Raw genomic sequence first — 19,997 nt, forward strand, 5'->3', positions numbered from 1 at the left:
TCAGGTATTTCACACAGAGTCTTGCTCTGTCCCCCAGGCTGGAGTACAGTGGCGCAATCTCGGCTCACTGCAACCTCTGCCTCCCGGGTTCAAGTGATCCTCACACCTCAGCCTCCAGAGTAGCCGGGATTACAGGCGCCCACCACTACACCCAGCTAATTTTTGTATTTTTAGTGAAGACATGTTGACCAGGCTGGTTTCAAACCTCTGACCTCAAGTGATTTGCCCGCCTCGGCCTCCCAAAGTGCTGGGATTACGGTGTGATCCACTGTGCCTGGCCTGAATGTGTGTGTGTGTGTGTATATATATATATACATTTTTTTTTTTCCTTGAGGCAGAGTCTCGCTCTGTGACCCAGGCTGGAGTGCAGTGGCCGGATCTCAGCTCACTGCAACCTCTGCCTCCCCAAGTTCACGCCATTCTCCTGCCTCAGCCTCCTGAGTAGCTGGGACTACAGGCGCCCGCCACCACGCCTGGCTAATTTTTTTGTATTTTTAGCAGAGACGGGGTTTTGCCAGGATGGTCTGGATCTCCTGACCTAGTGATCCGCCTGCCTCAGCCTCCCAAAGTGCTAGGATTACAGGCATGAGCTACTGCGCCCGGCCCTGAATATGTATGTTTTTAATTGACATTTTCTCCCTGCTTTTTTCCCATGATTCTTTTCTGTGGCAGGCCAAGCGGAGAGACTCACCGGCTGAGGGCAGCCTGAAGGCCAGCAAGCAAGACAGGAAGCAGGTGCAGCCCTCATGCCCCCCCGGCTTCCCGCCCCGCGCCAGCCCTCGGCCAAGGTGAATCACTGTTCTTTCTGTGTGATGAGCCCCGCGGTGAAACCCTCAGCTTCTCCGGGGCCTTCCAGCAATCCCTGCACCTGGGGGGCCAGAGGGACGTACCTCGGGATGGAACTGCTGCTCCGTGCGGGAGTGGCAGTACTGGCAGCCGTCACCGCCGTCGCAGCGTGCGGGCTCCCCCCACTCATCCCCGTGCTTCACGCTGGGGCAGGGCGTGGACCTGGGGATGAGGAGGTGTCAGGGGACACAGGAGGACATGGCTCCCCCCACTCATCCCCATGCTTCACGCTGGGGCAGGGCGTGGACCTGGGGATGAGGAGGTGTCAGGGGACACAGGAGGACATGGCTGCCCCCATTCATCCCCGTGCTTCACGCTGGGGCAGGGCGTGGACCTGGGGATGAGGAGGTGTCAGGGGACACAGGAGGACATGGCTGCCCCCGTGTGCCCAGAGGTGTCTGCCTCCCACCAGGAGGGGCCTCAGGCCTAGGGCCCTGGAGTGACCGGCAGCCCAGCTCTGCACTCATGGACACGCAGGCTGGGCCAGTGCCAGGACGGGGTCAGGAGCCCCGGGGCTGTTCTTCATGGCATTTAACTTGAGTCTGAGTCAGAGCCACCCTCATGGACGTGGAGAACGCAGGGGAGATGCAGCTGAACTTCCTGGGGGCAGTGAGGCCGGGCACCTGGACAGCACGGGGCTGTCTCGTCAACCTTCTATAAAATGCAAGTGAGAGTTTTGATCCCACGATTTAAAAATCCTCACCAATTTCAAATTACCTATGTTCCTACTGCAGTGAGCTGAAATGCATCACCGCACTCCGGCCTGGGCAACAGAGACTCTGTCTCATAAAAAAACAAAATCCTCTACTCCTCGTGGAATTTCTAACAGCTTTATTGTAACTGGCTTGGATTTATGGAAAACATAAGTGCCTGTTGAAGAAAAGAATTTTTCTTTTCTTTCCATGACGGGCGATGACAAAAACCTAGAGACTAATTTGTGGTTGTTCTACAGTCGTTCAGGTCCCTCAACCTGGACGCTGCTCAGAGGGAGACGGAATGTGGCAAAACAAGGAGGGGGGTCCTTCCCATGGGGGCACAGGCACCCTCCGGGGCATCCTTCCCATGGGGGCACAGGCGCCCTCTGGGGCACATGAGGCAGCACCAGGTCATTCAGAAGAGGAGAGGGTGGCTCTCTGCTCAAAGGAAGAGCTGGACACAGACAGGGCCTCAGGGAGGCCAAGGCCATGGTCCAGTCATTTAGACACCCGGTGGGGTCTGTACCCCCCAACCCCCATCTCAGGTGCAAACTGCAGACGGCAGGCAGGCCAGGCCAGGCACACCCAGGAGGCCGGGCTGGGGCAAGAAGGAGAAAGGGACTTCAGAGGCAAGCAGGCTGCGAGGCGCCAAACCCGCGGGCCAGATCCAGGGACGGCTGGGGCTCAGGCAGTGGAGGAAGGTCCTTTGTGCACCCTGGGCAGGACGACCCTTGGGTTGTTGGCCGTGGGACTCAGCCTAAGGACCCGGTGTCCCAGCTGCCAGCTGTGAAGACGAGGTCGATCCCAGGTGACAACAACGTCAGAGTGCCTGGGGCTCGGGCGAGGAGACAGCACGCGGTCCACAGCCCGGACAGCATGGCTGCGACCAGAGGCACAGGTTGGGCACACGGGGGTCCCTCCTGCAGTGCTCCGTCCCCTTGCCTGGCAGAGAAGCCCCGGTAGGGGACTGCATGGGAGCCACTGAGCATGGGTGGGGAGGCCCGTCCCCGGGACAGACGCATGGGCCTCCATGGTGCCTCCAACAGCCACTGTGCTTGGAGATGCCCTCCCCTCCCGGGGATGATGGTGCCACAAGGGCAGCCCTCCCATGAGAACCTGGGGTGGGCAGTGAGGGCCACGGGCCAGGAAGGACGCCCACCAGCCGGGGTCCTCTGAGCACGGTCCCGCAGGCTCACCTGTACTGGAACCGCCGGGGGTTGCGCCGCCTGTCCCGGCTGTTGTGGTAGTGCGGGCATGCGTAGCCCTGGCGACATAGGCGCGGTGGCTTCGGGCACTGCTCTGTCTTATAGCTGCCCAGCACGAAGTTGGCGTCTGAAAAACGGGCCACATGGTGCCTGAGCATCGTGACTGGAGGCTGGGCACAGGAGACCGAAGGTGGGAGGACCCGGCTGTCCCCCAACGGAAGGAGCTGCAGGAGCACTCGGGCAGCGCAGACACGCACCACGGCACACGCGGACCTCAAAGACTCACGCTCCGTGAGGGAAGCCGGGCCCACAGGCCACGTGGTGTGATTCTGTTTATGTGAAAACAAATGCCCAGAACTAGGGAACCCACAGAGACAGAGTGGAGCCAAGACCACCAGGGGTGGGAGGGAGTCCTGCTGTGGGTATGCGGCTTCCTCCATGGGGGATAAAAACGTTCTCCAACTAGACAAAGGAGATGGTTGCACAGCTTTGTGAATATGCTAAAAAACAGAGAAACACACACCCTGAAATGCCGTATGTTGAGCCTCATGCACACCACAGCCTCTGGGTGACAAGCACACCTCAACGTGGGTTCACTGCTGGTAACAAGCGTACCTCGCACTCAGGAGGTTCATGGCAGGAGAGGCTGAGGGGGCAGGGGGCGTCTGGGAAATCTATTTTTCTACTCAGTTTTGCTGTGAACCGAAAACTGCTCTAAAATATAAAGCCTAGTTTTAGAAGTCATTCACTGGGCCGGATGTGGTGGCTCACGCCTATAATCCCAGCACTTTGGGAGGCCGAGGTAGGTGGATCACAAGGTCAGGAGTTCAAGAGCAGCCTGGCCAACACGGTGAAACCTTGTCTCTACTAAAAATAAAAAATTAGCCGGGCATGGTGGTGGTGCCTGCCTGTAATCCCAGCTACTCAGGAGGCTGAGGCAAGAGAATGGCATGAACCTGGGAGGCAGAGCTTGCAGTGAGCTGAGATGGCGCCACTGAACTCCAGCCTGGGCGACAGAGAAACTCCATCTCAGAGAGAAAAAAAAAAAAATTGCTGCCATACGAAGCATCCAGAATAGGCACATTCATGGAGCTGGGATGCAGGCCAGTGGTGCAGGGCCAGTGAGGGGACGGGGAAGAAGTGCTCATAAGCAGGGGGTTCCTTTTGCAGGGATGGAATGTTCTGGAACTAGAGAGAGGTGGCGGCTGCACAACACTGCAAAAATGGTGCATTTTATGTTATGTGCATTTTACCACTTTTTTTTTTTTTTTTTTTTGAGACGGAGTCTCTGTCGCCCACGCTAGAATACAGTGGTGTCATCTTGGCTCACTGCAACCTTCACCTCCGGGGTTCAAGAGATTCTCCAGCCTCAACCTCCCAAGTAGCTGGGATTACAGGCGCCCACCACCACAACCGGCTAATTTTTTGTATTTTTAGTAGAGATGGGGTTTCACCATGTTGACCAGGCTGGCCTCGAACTCCTGACCTCAAGTGATCCACCCACCTCAGCCTCCCAAAGTGATGAAATTACAGGCATGAGCCAGTGCCCCCGGCCTTACTACATTTTTTTTCAAATCAAACTCTCCCCTGCGTATAACCTCGTCTATGTGCCAGCCAGGAATGCACATCCCCCAGCCCCGAGGGACAGCCCCCTGGTCCATGCATTTCCATCCAAGCCCAGGGATTTGAAAGCTGCTGTCTAGAGCACCACCCCAGAGAGGCGCAGGGCTGGGGGCTCTGCTGGGCATCCTGGGTGGGTGCGCGGTGGGCTGGGGGCTCTGCTGGGCATCCTGGGTGGGTGCGCGGTGGGCTGGGGGCTCTGCTGGGCATCCTGGGTGGGTGCGCGGTGGGCTGGGGGCTCTGCTGGGCATCCTGGTGGGCGCCCTGGCTCTGGGACACGACGCCCCACAAGTTCCGGGGGAGTTGTGCTACTACCCCCTTGGCCACTTGGTCAATAGCTGACCCCACTGAGATGCCAGTTGCCGCAGAGATTCAGAGCAGGTGTGGGGAAGGCACCTGGGCCCAAATCCTACTCAGCACCCACCCACTGTGGGGGAGGGGTTGGTATTGGACTCCATGAGCCTCAGTTTCCCCATCTGATCACCTTGCACATAAACTGAAAAGCATGGAGAACAGAGTGGCCCAAGCTGTTCTTGTGCTGTGCCCGCCCCTGCACCGCCCTCAGCTGCGGCCGTGGAGTTACCTTGCCACCGGGGGTCCTCGCTCAGGATCTTCTCAATCATGGCCTGGCTGGCCAAGACCCCAGGCTGCAGATCCGGCACCCCTTCCCCGCTGCCCAGCTGGCCGTTCTGCAAGGCTTCCTGAGCCTGCAGCTCCCTGCAAGCCGAGGACACAGTGGTCACGGCTCTGCATCCGGAGCCTCCAAAGCTGAGACGAGGTCACCGGAGGGCACGCTCCCCTCCCACCACTGCACAGAGAGGCTGCAGCCGAAGGTTCAGGACAGCATCTAGTGTGTAGGCGCTCCCCTGTCCTGGCCCACAGTCCTCATCCAAATCCCAACCACTTCACTTTGTTTGCTTTATCTGAGACAGGCTCTGGCTCTGCCCCCAGGCTGGAGTGCAGTGACGCAACCACGGCTCACTGCAGCCTCCACCCCCCGGGCTCAAGCAATCCTCCCACCTTGGCCTCCCAGAGCACTGGGATTACATGTATGAGCCACTACACTCGGCCCGACCCACATAAGAGCGGAGTCTTCTTTGGGCAGGATTTGCTTTCCTGCAGCCCCAGACTGTGTGCTGAGTTCATTCTCCCGGAAAGTAGTGCCTCACAGCCTCAACCCCACTGAGCTGCCTGCTGGACCCAGAGAAGAAACACCCAGTGAGAAGAGGTGAGGGATTGTCTCATTAGAAATAACATCCAGGCCGGGCGCAGTGGCTCACGCCTGTAATCCCAGCACTTTGGGAGGGTGAGGCGGGCGGATCACGAGGTCAGGACATCCAGACCATCCTGGCTAACACAGTGAAACCCCGTCTCTACCAAAAATACAAAACAAAAACCCTGGTGTGGTGGCGGATGCCTGTAGTCCCAGCTACTCGGGAGGCTGAGGCAGGAGAATGGTGTGAACCTGGGAGGCGGAGCTTGCAGTGAGCCGAGATCGCGCCACTGCACTCAAGCCTGGGTGACAGAGCGAGATTCCGTTCCACAAAACAAAAAAGGAAAAGAAAAAAAGGAAGAAGTAACATCCAAAGGCTGGGCCTGGTAGCTCACACCTGTAATTCCAGCACTCTGGGAGGCTGAGGTGGGAGGATCACTTGAGGTCAGGAGTTCGAGACCAGCCTGGCCAACACGGTGAAACCCCGTCTCTACTAAAAATACAAAACTTAGCTGGGCTGGCACCTGTAATCCCAGCTACTCAAGAGGCTGAGACAGGAGAATCACTTGAACCTGGGAGGCAGAGGTTACAGTGAGCTGAGATTGTGCCACTGAACTCCAGCGTGGGCGACAGAGAGAGACTCTGCCTCAAAAAAAAAAAACACAGGTCTGGGCGAGGTGGCTCATACCTGTAATCCCAGCACTTTGGGAGGCCAAGGCAGGCAGATCACGAGGTCAAGAGATCGAGACCATCCTGACCAACATGGTGAAATCTGGTCTCTACTAAACGTACAAAAAAAAAAAAATTAGCTGGGTGTGGTGGCGGGCGCCTGTAGTCCCAGCTACTCGGGAGGCGGAGGCAGGAGAATGGTGTGAACCCAGGAGGCGGGGCTTGCAGTGAGCTGAGATTGCGCCACTGCACTCCAGCCTGGGCAACACAGCAAGACTCCGTGTCAAAAAAAAAAAAAAAAAAAAAAAGGACTAATATCCAGACTCAGAAACAAATTCTGAAAGAGAGAGATTTGGGCCAGCAGAGCCTGCAGCAGCAGGCAGGCAAGCCGCTGGCTGAGTGCCCACCGTGGATGCTCACTCACCTGACGTCACACACGGGCGGCCGCAGGTCCAGGGGACCGTGCGCGAAGGCACAGTGCAGCCCGTTCTTCACGCAGTGGCCACGCGCATCCGTCTCGTGGATGCAGGTTCCCGTCTTGTAGTAACGCAGGTGGTATTTGCGTTCCGTGTCCCCTGTTGTCCGGTGCAGGTAGGGACACCTGGGGAGCAGAGGGGTACATAATGCCTGGTTCTCATGGACCCAGAGGCAGCCCTACTAAGCTCCCTGGGTCCACACCCCATCAGCACGTGGCAAGCAGTGAATTCCCTTCCCTTCTCCCAGATTCCTGTTCTGATCAGGACAGACACACTGAACACAGCACCTGACCCCAATGGTACACAGACCACCGCAAACTCCCAACTAGTCAAACACAGACCACCGCAAACCCCCAGTGAGCCAAACACAGCAGGAAACACAACGCTGAATTTCCACAAAGCTCATCCTTCCTAATGTTCCAAATAAACTTTTAAACCTGTGTAGGAATGAGAGTTCACGCCCTGCACACAGGCTGCATCACCTTCCTGACCAGTCACTGGCACAAAGTGGGGGCCCCTCCTGCCCAGTGTCCTGCTGCTTTCAGGGACCCCAGGAGGGACGTAGGGGAGGGGATAAGCATAGGGCCCTGGACGCGGCTGGGGGAGATGAGGGGCATGGGCAGAAGAGGAGGCAGATGGCGTGGTGGGGAGCACAGGTGAGGCAGCGTCACCATCCCATGGGCCACCTGCAGGCCCAGAGCCACGCTCCTGGGGAGTCACAGGCGGCTCCTGGAGCAGGACGGGGCGCAGCGGGGACGGGAAGCAGCTGCCAAGGCCCAAGTCATAGGCAGGCAGCAGCAACAGAGACACGGAGATGACACAAACCGCTCCGGCATTCCTGGGCACCCCCAGGAAGGTCACTCCAGAAGGAGGCAAGGGGACACACAGAGGACCTTGAGTCGTCAATGGTGCCGAGCCCTGACTGGTCACAGAATCACCCTGAGTGGCCTGAGGGCCAAGGCAGAGGATGACAGGGGCCATCACTGCAGGTCCCCAAATGTAAGGACTCAAACCTTCACCTCCAGCTGCGGCTGGGGAGCTCCGTGAGGGCCCCGCCCACCTTGCTGTGCACAGGGCTGCAGCCTGGACACTAGGAGCTCCGGCCAGGGACGGCTGGGGACCAAGAGCGATTCAGCAACACCAGGTCCAGCCCCATCCTCTAAGGTCAGGAAATAGAGACACAGAGTTCAGAGAGCCCAACCCAGGCTCCACGGGCACCTGTGATGTGCGAGACACTGAAAGCTGAGGGGGACAGAGGCAGAAGAAGGGGTGCCCGGCTGGCTCTCAAGGTCCCCAGGAGCCAGCCAAGCAGAAGTCAAATTAGAAAGCTACCCTGGTACCCAGCGATCCTGCTCCTAAGTACACATCCAAAAAACCCAAAGGCAGGGTCTTCAGGAGACATCTGCACACCCATGTTCACAGCAGCGTCAATCGCAAGAGCCAAGGGGGGAACCACTGAAGTGGGTGCCAATGGAGCCAGTAAGGAAAGTGTGGGCTTCTGTCCACACAACGGGGCAAACGTGGGCCTCCATCCACACAATGGCGTATTTTTCAGCGTTGGAAGGGCTAGCACACTGGCTGACATCTGTAACCTCAGCACTTTGGGAGACAGAGATAGGAGAATTGCTTGAGGCTAGGGGTTCAAGACTAGCCTGGGCAACATAGTGAGTCCCTATCTCTACAAAAAAATTAAAAATTAGCCCAGCGTGGCGGTGGACACCTGTGGTCTCAGCGACTTGGGAGGCTGAGGAGGGAGGATCGCTTAAGCCCAAAAGGCTGAGGCTGCAGTGAGTCGTGATTGTGCCACCACACTTCAGCATGGGCAACAGAGCAAGACCCTGTCTCACACACACACACACACACAAAAAAAAAAAAAAAAGGAGAGGAAGGAAGGGAGGGAGAGAGAGGTGAAGGAGAAAGGAAGGAAGGAAGGCAGCCAGCCAGCCAGCTGGGTACAGTGGCTCACGCCTGTAATCCCAGCACTTTGGGAGGACGAGGTGGGTGGATCACGAGGTCAGGAGTTCAAGACCAGCCTCGCCAGGATGGTGAAACCATCTCTACTAAAAATACAAAATTTGCCGGGCATGACAGCAGGTGCCTGTAATCCCAGCTACTCGAGAGGCTGAGGCAGAGAAGCACTTGAACCCGGGAGGCAGGGGTCGCAGTCAGCTGAGATCGCGCCACTGTACTCCAACCTGGGCGACAAGAGCAAAAGTCTGTCAAAAAAAAAAAAAAAAGAAAGAAAAGAAAAAATGGAAGTTTTAGGAAAATACCTTACTCTACGGACACCTAGGAGTGAGAGGGAATACCTAAGAGAAAGCTCACGGATGCCCAAGGAGGGGACGCAGGAGCCCCCAGGGGTTGGGTGACACACATGGTTCTCAAACTCATCCAAGACAATCAGTGAGCAGAGCCACCAGATAACACCCAGTGCACGGGAACCGCTCTGCTTCACGCTCCAATGCCCTGGACCCACCGAGACCAGCGGATAGGAGGCAGCCAGATTCCGGAGTGCGAGAAGCTGCCCTTCCCTCAGGCAGCTCTTACCTGAACCCAAGGAGGGTGCACCAGACCCCCTTAACACATTCTCCAGACTGCGAGCCACGTGCATCGAAATCACCTGGGAGGCCTGTAGCCCACGCAGTCCCCCCAGCTGGCATGGACGAGGCCCATGGATCTGCACTGCCGGCTGGTTCCCAGGGAACGTGTGAGAACCACCTGGCTTAGGGGACAGGCAGTGTACATGACTCCCTTCCAGCTGAGAGGGCCCCACAGCACAGCACAGAAACAGCTTGGGGGATGGGAGGAACAGGCGCACCCCCATGCCTGGCTATATTGGTTTTTGTTTCATTTTGTTTTGTTTTTTTTAGACGGGGTCTGGCTCTGTCACCCAGGCTGTGGACTGCAGTGGCGTGATCTTGGCTCACTGCAAGCTCCACCTCCCAGGTTCACGCCATTCTCCTGCCTCAGTCTACCAAGTAGCTGGGACTACAGGCGCCCACCAGCATACCCGGCTAATCTTTTTGTATTTTTAGTAGAGACGGGGTTTCACCATGTTAGCCAGGATGGTCTTGATCTCCTGACCTCGTGATCCGCCCGCCTCGGCCTCCCAAAGGGCTGCGATTACAGGCGCAAGCCACCGTGCCCCGCCGGTTTTTTTTTTTTTTTTTTTTTTTTAGACAAGAGTCTCACTGTCACCCAGGCCAGAGTGCAGTGGCACAATCTTGGCTCACTGCAATCCCCGCCTCCTGGGTTTAAGCGATTCTCCTGCCTCAGCCTCCCGAGTAGCTGGGATTACAGGCACCTGCCACCATGCCCAGCTAATTTTTGTATATTTAGTAGAGATGGTGTTTTACCACGTCGACCAGGCTGGTCTTGAACTCCTGACCTCAGGTGATCCGCCTGCCTCAGTATCCCAAAGTGCTGGGGTTACAGGTGTGAATCACCAGGCCCGGCCTAATTTTTTGTAGAGACAGAATCTTGCTCTGTTTCCCATGCTGGTCCCAAACTCCTGGGCTCAAGCGATCCGCTTGCCTAGGCCTCCTAAAGTATTGGGACTACAGGTATGAGCCACCGTGCCCAGATGCCTCTGAGTTTTAAAAATTGCTCTCATGCCCCAGGCCAGCCCCGGGCTTTCTTCTCGCTCCCAAAGCCCAAGCTCATCATGAGATCAGTTTAAACAGCAACAGCCTACACACCCTGAAGTGAGTAAATCTTTTACCTACGCCTTAGGTCCTAAGGCATTCAACATTTTAAAATTAAATATTCCAATTGGCTCTTTTAACAGATCAGACTCCTGGCCGGGTGCAGGGGCTCACGCCTGTCATCCCAGCACTTTGGAAGGCTGAGGCGGATGGACCACCTGAGGTCAGGAGTTAAAGATCAGCCTGGCCAACATGGGGAAACCCCATCTCTATCAAAAATACAAAAAAAAAAAAGTTAGCTGGGCACGGTGGCGCACGCCTGTAATCCCAGCACTTTGGGAGGCCAAGGCGGGTAGATCATGAAGTCAGGAAACCGAGACCATCCTGGCTAACATGGTGAAACTCCATCTATTGAAAATACAAAAAATTAGCTGGGCATGGTGGCGGGCGCCTGTAGTCCCAGCTACTCCAGAGGCGGAGGCAGGAGAATGGCGTGAACCTGGGAAGCGGAGCTTGCAGTGAGCCGGGATTGCACCACTGCACTCCAGCCTGGGCGACAGAACGAGATTCTATCTCAAAAAACAAAAAAAAAGAAATGGATACTTGGAAAAGTTTCTCCTCCCACCAGTTCCTCACAGAATGCACAGTGGAGACCCAGCTAGGCACACCCTGGACCCATCCAGACAGGAGTTCTGCACCTGCTGGAGAACAGGGGCCTGGGGAGGTCCCACAGGGCAAGCAGGAAGTATCAGGTCCGCCAGGTGACACCACCAAACAGAGCTCTGGAAAGAAGACAGAGGCCAGGTGCAGTGGCTCATTCCTGTAATCCCAGCACTTTGGGAGGAGAGGTGGGTGGGTTACTTGAGCCCAGAAGTTTGAAGACCCCATCCCTATAAAAAGTACAAAAATTCCGCTGGGCGTGGTGGTGTGCGCCTATGGTCCCAGCTACTCTGGAGTCTGAAGTGGGAGGATCACTTGAGCTCAAGAGGATAAGGTTGCAGTGAGCCAAGATCCAGCCTGGGTGACAGAGTGAGGCCCTGTCAAAAAAAAAAAAAAAAAAAAAAGACGACAAACCTGTGTGTCAACCTGGAAAAGTTGCACCACAGGAATGGCGTGAGCCCGTTTTTCATGAGAAGAAGAGACCCAGGGTGGCTGCAGGGCCACAGTGCAGGGGCGCTCTTCTGGGCAGGGGTGGGCTGGCAGATAGCCACTGGTTCTGTGGCTACACAGCTGCAGGCCACGTGGATTTTTTTTCCCCAATGAAAATGGGCCTAGAGGCTGGGCATGGTGCCTCACGCCTGTAATCCCAGGACTCTGGGAGGCCGAGGCAGGTGGATCGCTTGAGTCCAGGAGCTGGAGACCAGCCTGTGCAACACAGCAAAACCCCATCTCTATTAAATTACAAGGAAAAAAAAATTTAGCTGGGGGTGGTGGCGCACTTGTAGTCCCCGGTACTCCGGAGGCTGAGGTGGGAGGATCAGCTGAGCCCGGGAGGCAGAGGTCGCCTGAGCTGAGACCCGAGCCACTGCACTCCAGCTGGGGAGACAGAGCCAGACCCTGGCTCAAAAAAAAAAACAAACAAAAAAGAGGGACCCTGGAGCGGCCCCGGGTCCCGCGGGACTTCTTTTCTATTTCTTTACCACAATCTGTTTAAAGAGAAAAGCAAGCGCCCCGCCCCTCAGCGACAGCCCCGCAGTCTCAAGGCCCCGCCCCCACGGGGGCTGCCCCGCCCCCACGTCCAGGACCGTTCCCACGGGGGCGGGGCTCCACACGTGACCCGGGGCAGCCAATCGCGGGCGCGCAGGGGAGGGGCGTGTCCCGTAGAACAAAGGGCCTTTCCCGAGCCAGGCGGGTCGGGGCCCGGGATCCCCACGATGCCCACAGGACCGGCACGGCTTGGGGTGCAACAAGCGGCGGCCACCCACCTAGGAAAGGTCGCACAGTGGGGGCACCCACGGGGGTAGGCACCGGAGGGGGTGCCCACAGAGAACAGGGGAGGACGCCGAGAAGTGACCTGGGGCACCATGGGAGGAGGAAGAGAGAAGGGATGACAGCAGGGGCTGGAGGAGGTTACCCTCCACGGAGGGGGCGGTGACGGCAGAGGCGCCCGCAGGAGCTGGTGCCAGTGGGGCTGACCACAGGAGGGGCTGACACTGAGGCAGCAACTGAGCAGGCAGGGGTGGAGCAAGGTGCCAGCCTGCCCAGGAAAGGAGGCGCCAGCAGCGGGGGGCCCTCCTGGGGTCCCAGTCCTGCTCTGCCCCACAGCTCAGCCCCAGCGCCTCCAGCCAGAACCAAGAGCCACGCCTCACACGGGCTAAGGGTCTCTGCTCTCTGATACACATTTATGTGTAAAATATCAGGTTGGTAGTATCAACACCCAAAATATAATTTTTTTTTTTTTTTTTTTTTTTTTTTTTGTGATGGAGTCTCGCTCTGTCGCCCAGGCTGGAGTGCAGTGGCGCGATCTCAGCTCACTGCAAGCTCCGCCTCCTGGGTTCCCGCCATTCTCCTGCCTCAGCCTCCGGAGTAGCTGGGACTACAGGCGCCCACCACCACGCCAGGCTAATTTTTTGTATTTTTAGTGGAGACGGGGTTGCACCGTGTTAGCCAGGATGGTCTCGATCTAACCTCATGATCCACCCACCTTGGCCTCCCAAAGTGTTGGGATTACAGGCGTGAGCCACCGTGCCCGGCCAAAATAGAAATTTCAAAAACCAATGAACTAAAGAAAAGAAAGGCCCTGGCTGGTGGCGGGCGCCTGTAGTCCCAGCTACTCGGGAGGCTGAGGCAGGAGAATGGCGTGAACCTGGGAGGCAGAGCTTGCAGTGAGCCGAGATCGCACCACTGCACTCCAGCCTGGGCAACAGAGTGAGACTCCATCTCAAAAAAAAAAAAAAAAAGAAAGAATGAAAGAAAGAAAGGAAGGAAGGTCCTGTCCTTATTCTGAACGTTCATCTATTTACAAATTCCGAGGCAACCCTCAATGAGAACCAGAGCAGGCACTTCAGTGGGACAAACTGGCTATCCCCTGTGCGCAGTGGTAAGAAAGTTCCGCTCCCGTGGAACGAAGGGTAATTACGGAGGAAATTCCCAGGTGAGGCAGCCTGTCAGACACCTCCGAAAGGGCCGGCCGAAGCAAGTCATTCACATGCTACAAACAAAGTATTAAATAAAATAAGGAAATTTTCTTATTATGTGTGGATATACCCAGGATGCATCCAAAACAAAACACCAAACAGGCATCTTAGCCCCACTTACCACCCTCAATTATAACTGTAAGCCATTCAGACAGCGGGCTAATATTTGTGTAATGAATAATCGCATTATGGAACGGCTACTTGAGCACGGCTTGAAGTGACCACCTCGAGGCAAGCGCTTACCACAGCACTGTCGGTCCCTGTAAGAACTGGACACCACCCTGTGCCTAGCAGTGGGGCTGAGTCCACACCAGGACTTCCAGACTCCGGAACCAAAACGGTTATGAGGCCAGGCGCAGTGGCTCTTGGTGGCTCATGCAAGTAATCACAGCACTTTTGGAGGCCGAGGCTAGTGGATCACCTGAGGTCAGGAGTTCAAGACCAGCCTGGCCAACACGGCGAAACCCATCTCTACTAAAAATACAAAAATTAGCCAGGCATGGTGGCACACACCTGTAATCCCAGCTACTCGGTAGGCTGAAGCAGAATAATTGCTTGAACCCAGTAGGCAAAAGATACAGTGAGCCGAGATTGTGCCACTGCACTCCAGTCTGGGGGACAGAGTGAGAGTGAGACTCCATCTCCAAAAAAAGAAACAGTTATGAAAAGATGCTTTCTCGCCGGGTGCAGGGCTGCACACCTGTAATCCCAGCACTTTGGCAGGCTAAGGTGAGAGGACTGCTTAAGCCCCGGGGGTCGAGGCTGCAGTGAGCTGTGATGGCACCACTGCACTCCAGCCTGGGTGACAGAGCAAGACCCTGTCTCAAAAAAAAAAAAAGAAAAAGATGGTTTCTCTTTATGCATCAAAAGCATCACCTGGCCAGGTGCAGTGGCCCACACCTGTAATCCCAGCATTTTGTGAGGCTGAGGCGGGCGGATCACCTGAGGTCGGGAATTCGAGACCAGCCTGACCAACATGGAGAAACCCCGTCTCTACTAAAAACACAAAATTAGCCGGGCGTGGTGGTGCACACCTGTAATCCCAGCTACTCGGGAGGCTGAGGCAGGATAATCGCTTGAACCTGGGAGGTGGAGGTTACAGTGAGCTGAGATCGCACCATTACACTCCAGCCTGGGCAACAGAGCGCTGCCAATCAGTGCCCCATATTCAACACTGGAGTGGGGTCAGACAGGCTGGGTGCTTGTATTCACACTTACGGGACCCCCACACCAGAGTCAGGCAGCACGGGCCCCACTCGCAACTTAGGATCCCAGATCTGGGCAGATAAGGGGCTGAGCCCAGACATCAACTAGACAAATATCTGCCTTTGAAAGCCCCATTTGCAGTAAACAGTGGCTCAAAAAGCAATTCAATTATGCACTTTCAGAACCGCCTAGAAGTACATCATCATCCTCACCAAAACGGGCTGGCTACATTACTTCAAGTTTAGGCACCAACCTGCCTTAACAACACTATGGCCGGGTGTGGTGGTTTGCACCTACAATCCCTGCACTTTGGAGAGGCCAAGGTGGGAGGGTCGCCTGAGGCCAGGCCACACAGTGAGACTCCATCTCTACAAAAAAAAAAAAAGTGAGCCAAGGTGTGTGGTGGCTCACACCTATAATCCTAGCACTCTGGGAGGCTGCGGTGGGAGGATCACTTGAGTCCAGGAGTTTGAGACTGACACCAGCCTAGACAACATAGCAAAACCCCATCTCTACTAAAAATACAAAAAAATTAGCCAGGCGTGGTGTAAAGAGTCTGTAGTCCCAGCTACTCCAGAGGCTGAAGAGGGAGAATCACCTGAGCCCAGGAGGTAGAGGCTGCAGTAAGCTGAGATCGTACCACTGTACTCCAGCCTGGGCAACCAGAGTGAGATTTGGTCTCAAAAAAGCAGTGATAATAAATTAGCCAGGAGTGACAGAGCACTCCTGTGGCCCCAGCTGCTCAGGAGGCTGAGGCAGGAAGATCGTTTGGGCCCTGGAGGTTCAAGCTGCAGTGAGCCATGTTCGTGCCCCTGCACTCCAGCCCAGGGGACAGAGCAAGACCCTGTCACAAAAAACAAAAACAGCTGGGCGCAGTGGCTCACGCCTGTAATCCCAGCACTTTGGGAGACCGAGGTGGACAGATCATGAGGTCAGAAGTTCAAGACCAGCCTGACCAACATGGAGAAACCCAGTCTCTACTACAAATACAAAAATCAGCTGGGCGTGGTGGCATGCGCCTGTCATCCCAGCTACTTGGGAGACTGAGGCAGGAAAATCGCCTGAACCTGGGAGGTGGAGGTTGCGGTGAGCCGAGATGGCACCACCGCACTCCAGCCTGCGTGACAGACTTCGTCTCAAAACAAAAACAAAACAAACACTATTCAATGTGCAATTAAAAACATTTCAGTATTTAAAGTTTCTAGCATCCCTAAAAAAAAATTAGAAAAATTTATCCCCTGGGCTAAGCACTGTTGAAAAAATAAAGGAAAACAGACTTCACACGGGTCTCCGCACTGAAAACAGCCTCCAACGGGAAGGTCCCTGGAGAATCAGCTCCTTCCAAAAGATCAAAGGATGGAGACTTCAAGACTGCAACTGCCGCCATCTCACTCCTAGGCAGGAACGGACCACCGGCCGCACTCCACCCTCTGCCAACAGCCCACAGGAAGCAAGGAGAACCTGACACCACCTCCCACCGGTCTGTGAATATACAATCTGACTTGTATTTTCCCTGTTTTCCCATTTTACATACTTCAAAATAAAGACATCTGTTCATAACACTATTAGGAAACTTGTAAAAAAAGAAAAAAATCAACCAAAACAAAACCTTGATTTCTTAACTTTAAAAGTGCTACACAGGGGCCAGGCATGGTGGCTCACACCTGTAATCTCAGCACTTTGAGAGGCCAAGGAGGGAGAATCACCTGAGGTCAGGAGTTCGAGACCAGCCTGGCCAGCATGGCGAAATCCCATCTCTATTAAAAATACAAAAAATTAGCCAGGCGTGGTGGTGGGTGCCTGTAATCCCAGCTATTCAAGAGGCTGAGGCAGGTCACTTAAACCTGGAAGGCAGAGGTTGCAGTGAGCAAAGATCATGCCACTGCACTATAACCTGGGTGACAGAGTAAGACTCAATCTCAGTGCTACATAAATGAGCCTGCACATAAAAACTTTACTATCTTTTCTAAAATTAAAATAAATATGTAAACATCAAGAAAGGAAACATCCCAGATATACTCTACAGTGTGAATATTCTAACAAGCTCTCTGCGTGGAAAGCAACCGACCGCTACAAAATGCTCCAAAACCTGGCCAGGCGCAGTGCATCATGCCTGGAATCCCAGGACTTTGGGAGGCCAAGGAGGGAGGATCACTGTGCCCAGGAGATTGAGACCAGACCAGGCTACAGCAAGAACCCCACCTCTACAGAAACACAAAACAATGCACTTGGCCAGTGGTTGGTTCTGATGCAGGAACTGTGTCAAATCAAGAGTGGGAAACAGCTAGTCACAGTGGCTCACACTTGGAATCCCAGCACTTTGGGAGGCTGAGGCAGGAGGATCACTTGAGCCCAGAAGTTCAAGACCAGCCTGGGCAATGTAGTGAGACCCCATCCCTACAGAAACTATGCAAAAGTAGCTGGCATGGCATGAGCCTGCAGTCCCAGCTACTTGGGAGGCTGAGGAGGGAAGATCACTTGAGCCTAGGTGTTGGTGGCTGCAGTGAGCCATGTCCCATCATTGCACTCCAACCCCAGTGACAGAGCAAGACCCTGTCTCAAAAAAAAAAAAAAAAAAAAAAAAGTGGGGTCCCGCACGGTGGCTCATGCCTGTCATCCCAGCACTTTGGGAGGCCGACGCGGGTAGATCACCTGAGGTTGGGAGTTCGAAACCCGCTTAACCAACATGGAGAAACCCTGTCTCTACTAAACATACAGTAAAATTATTTTACTCTATTAGCTGGGCGTAGTGGCACATGCCTGTAATCCCAGCTACTCGGGAGGCTGAGGCAGGAGAATCACTTGAACCCGGGAGGTGGAGGCTGCAGTGAACCGAGATCATGCCATTGCCCTCCAGCCTGGGCAACAAGAGCGAAACTCCGTCTCAAAAAACAAATAAACAAAAAAAAGTGGAAGGTGAAGCAAAATTGGTTTGAGTCACACAAGCGTTACCCCTAAAACCCATATAATCCCTCTGGAACTGGCCTGAGAATAGGAAACGCCTCCCCAGCATCCCTGGTCACTAGAAAACTTCAGCATATAATTACGATGCCCTCGACAGAGGCCAGGTATGGACACCAAGGCGTCCGCTGAGGGTCCACGCCGAGTCCCTGGGCGGAGGCCCCCACCTCCCCCCGGGCAGCGGCGCCCCCTCGCGGCCGCTTACTCGTCGCCGTCGGGGCACACGCCTGTGGCTTCGTTGTACTTGGAGCAGTACACGTCGGGGCTGTAGTTGAAGGTGCCGTCGCGCCTGCGGAGGGGCCTGCGGCGCCGCTGGTTGAGGAAGTGCCAGTGGAAGCAGGTGAAGGGCCGGTGCTGCGCGCACTTGTGCTGTGAAAACAGGGGGCACTGCTCCGTCCTGAACTCCTTCAGGTACCTACAAACACAGACAGCGACGCAGCTCGCTTCCGGCAGCACCTCCAGGGACTCGTGGGCGGCGGGACCCACCGGCCTCAGGCGCTCCAACCCCAGGGTTGACCTGCACTCAGATTCCTGGCGGGTCCCGGGCGCTGCGCCCACCCCCATCCCGACTCCAGATACGACCCTCACCCGACCTCGAAGCCCAGGCGCTGACCCTGGTCCCCAAGCCCAAGCGCCACCCCGGACCCTGGGCGACCCGCTGTGACCTCAGGGTCAGCAGCCGGAGCAGAGGGTCCCGGTCCCCGAGCCCAGGCGCAGCCCCCAACCCCGGGGCGTTCCTCCCTCCCAGAGGCGCGTGGACCCCGGAACCGGGTGCCGTCACAGACCCTGGCGCCGCGCTCCGACCTCAGGCGGAGGCCGCCGAGCGCAGAGGGTCGTGGCCCCCCCAGACCAGGCGCGGCGCGGAGGCCAGGGGGCGCCGGGACGGCGAGGGGGAGGCGGAGGCGGCGCGAGCCCCGGCGGGAGGCTCCGAGCTGTACTGGGCGCAGGCGGGGGGCCGCAGGCCGGACGGGCGCTGACCTGTAGTGGGTCGGCTTCTCAGTCTGCGGGGGGGACCCGCTCAGCGCCGCCGCCGCTGCTTTCGAAACCGACGGCATTTTCAGTCAAAACAATGCAGCGCGCATGCGCCGCGCCGGCGCCCCCGCCCCCGGATCTCCTCGCGCGCCCCCCGCGGCCACGCCCCCCGCTGCCCCGCCCCCGGCCCGCAGACCCCGGCCCCGCCCCAGACCCAGCCCCGCCCCCAGCCACAGACCCCGCCCCCGCCCCAACCCCGCGCCCCGCCCTACCCTGCCGTGCCCTGCGGGCCCCGGCCTGGGACGCGGGTGGGAGGGGGCCCTGCCTGGGGCCGCGCGTCGGACCCGCGATGGTCGCCCCTGCTGTGACATGACCCGACATAACCGTGTATTTTACATGAATTAATCACAAGAGTTGTATCTCAATAGAGCTGGTCTTCCACAAACTAACCAAGAGGCTAATGTCAGGGGGAGCCAGGCACGGGGCGGAAGGGCCAAGGGGTCCTGACCTTTGTAAAAAGGAATTTCTCCCATTTCGAACCCTGACCTCAAAAACTTACATTCAAAGATTTATCTACAAAGGTAATTACCGCAGTTATTTTGCAAACACTTGAGGCCCCCCCTCCCCCAACAGCCCAGTAGCCGAGAAAATGGAAAACTCTAAGTGCTATACGTGATTTGATAGAAACAGCGTTTCCTAAGAATTGTTAGTGGTAGGAGGCCGGGCGCGGTGGCTCACGGCCTGTAATCCCAGCACTTTAGGAGGCCGAGGCGGGCGGATCACGAGGTCAGGAGGTCAAGACCATCCTGGCTAACATGGTGAAACCCCGTCTCTACTAAAAATACAAAAAACTAGCCGGGCAAGGTGGCGGGCGCCTGTAGTCCCAGCTACTCGGGAGGCTGCGGCAGGAGAATGGCGTAAACCCGGGAGGCGGAGCTTGCAGTGAGCCGAGATCGCGCCACTGCACTCCAGCCTGGGCAAGAGTGAGACTCCGTCAAAAAAAAAAAAAAAAAAAGAAAAGAAAAAGAAAAATGTGCCCATTTAGGTTAAAAACAAATCACTTCCTACAGATTTGTTCCAAGTATGTCAGGTTTTTTAAAAAAATATTATTACTGTAAAACAACAAAACCTATCATTTGCTGGTAGGATAAATTTCTTTATAGGTTCACATTTTCTTTTCTTTTGGCGGGGGAGAGGTGGGGGGCGGGGACGGAGTTTCACTGTTGTTACCCAGGGTGGCGTGCAGTGGCTCGATCTCGGCTCACTGTTGCAACCTCCGCCTCCCAGGTTCAAGGAATTCTCCTGCCTTAGCCTCCCTAGTAGCTGTGATTACAGGCATTCACCACCGCGCCC

At 56.0% G+C, this 19,997-nt stretch overlaps 1 protein-coding gene across 5 annotated transcripts in view; it reads right to left on the reverse strand.

Moving 5' to 3' along the window:
• The window catches only part of UNKL (unk like zinc finger), a 50,085-nt gene extending 31,323 nt beyond the window's left edge, over nt 1-18,762 (reverse strand). For 3 of the 5 annotated variants that reach the window (XR_005237773.2, XM_037990059.2, XM_037990058.2), the window contains exons 1-6: nt 18,651-18,762; nt 17,878-18,087; nt 6,673-6,849; nt 4,950-5,083; nt 2,738-2,873; nt 891-1,008 (exon numbers count right to left, since the gene is read on the reverse strand). Coding sequence is in view for 4 of the 5 variants with exons in the window: in XM_037990059.2 (XP_037845987.1) it covers nt 891-1,008; nt 2,738-2,873; nt 4,950-5,083; nt 6,673-6,849; nt 17,878-18,087; nt 18,651-18,727 (852 nt within the window). In the remaining variant the exon portion in view is untranslated. Of the gene's footprint in view, nt 1-890; nt 1,009-1,190; nt 2,326-2,737; nt 2,874-4,949; nt 5,084-6,672; nt 6,850-17,877; nt 18,088-18,650 lie in introns of those variants that run through there. The other 2 variants (XM_007981324.3, XM_037990060.2) reach the window with 2 other exon arrangements.
• Nucleotides 18,763-19,997: the final 1,235 nt, after the last annotated feature.

Source organism: Chlorocebus sabaeus, chromosome 5, assembly GCF_047675955.1.
Source record: "Chlorocebus sabaeus isolate Y175 chromosome 5, mChlSab1.0.hap1, whole genome shotgun sequence".
In the NCBI taxonomy this organism is placed as follows: Eukaryota; Metazoa; Chordata; class Mammalia; order Primates; family Cercopithecidae; genus Chlorocebus; species Chlorocebus sabaeus.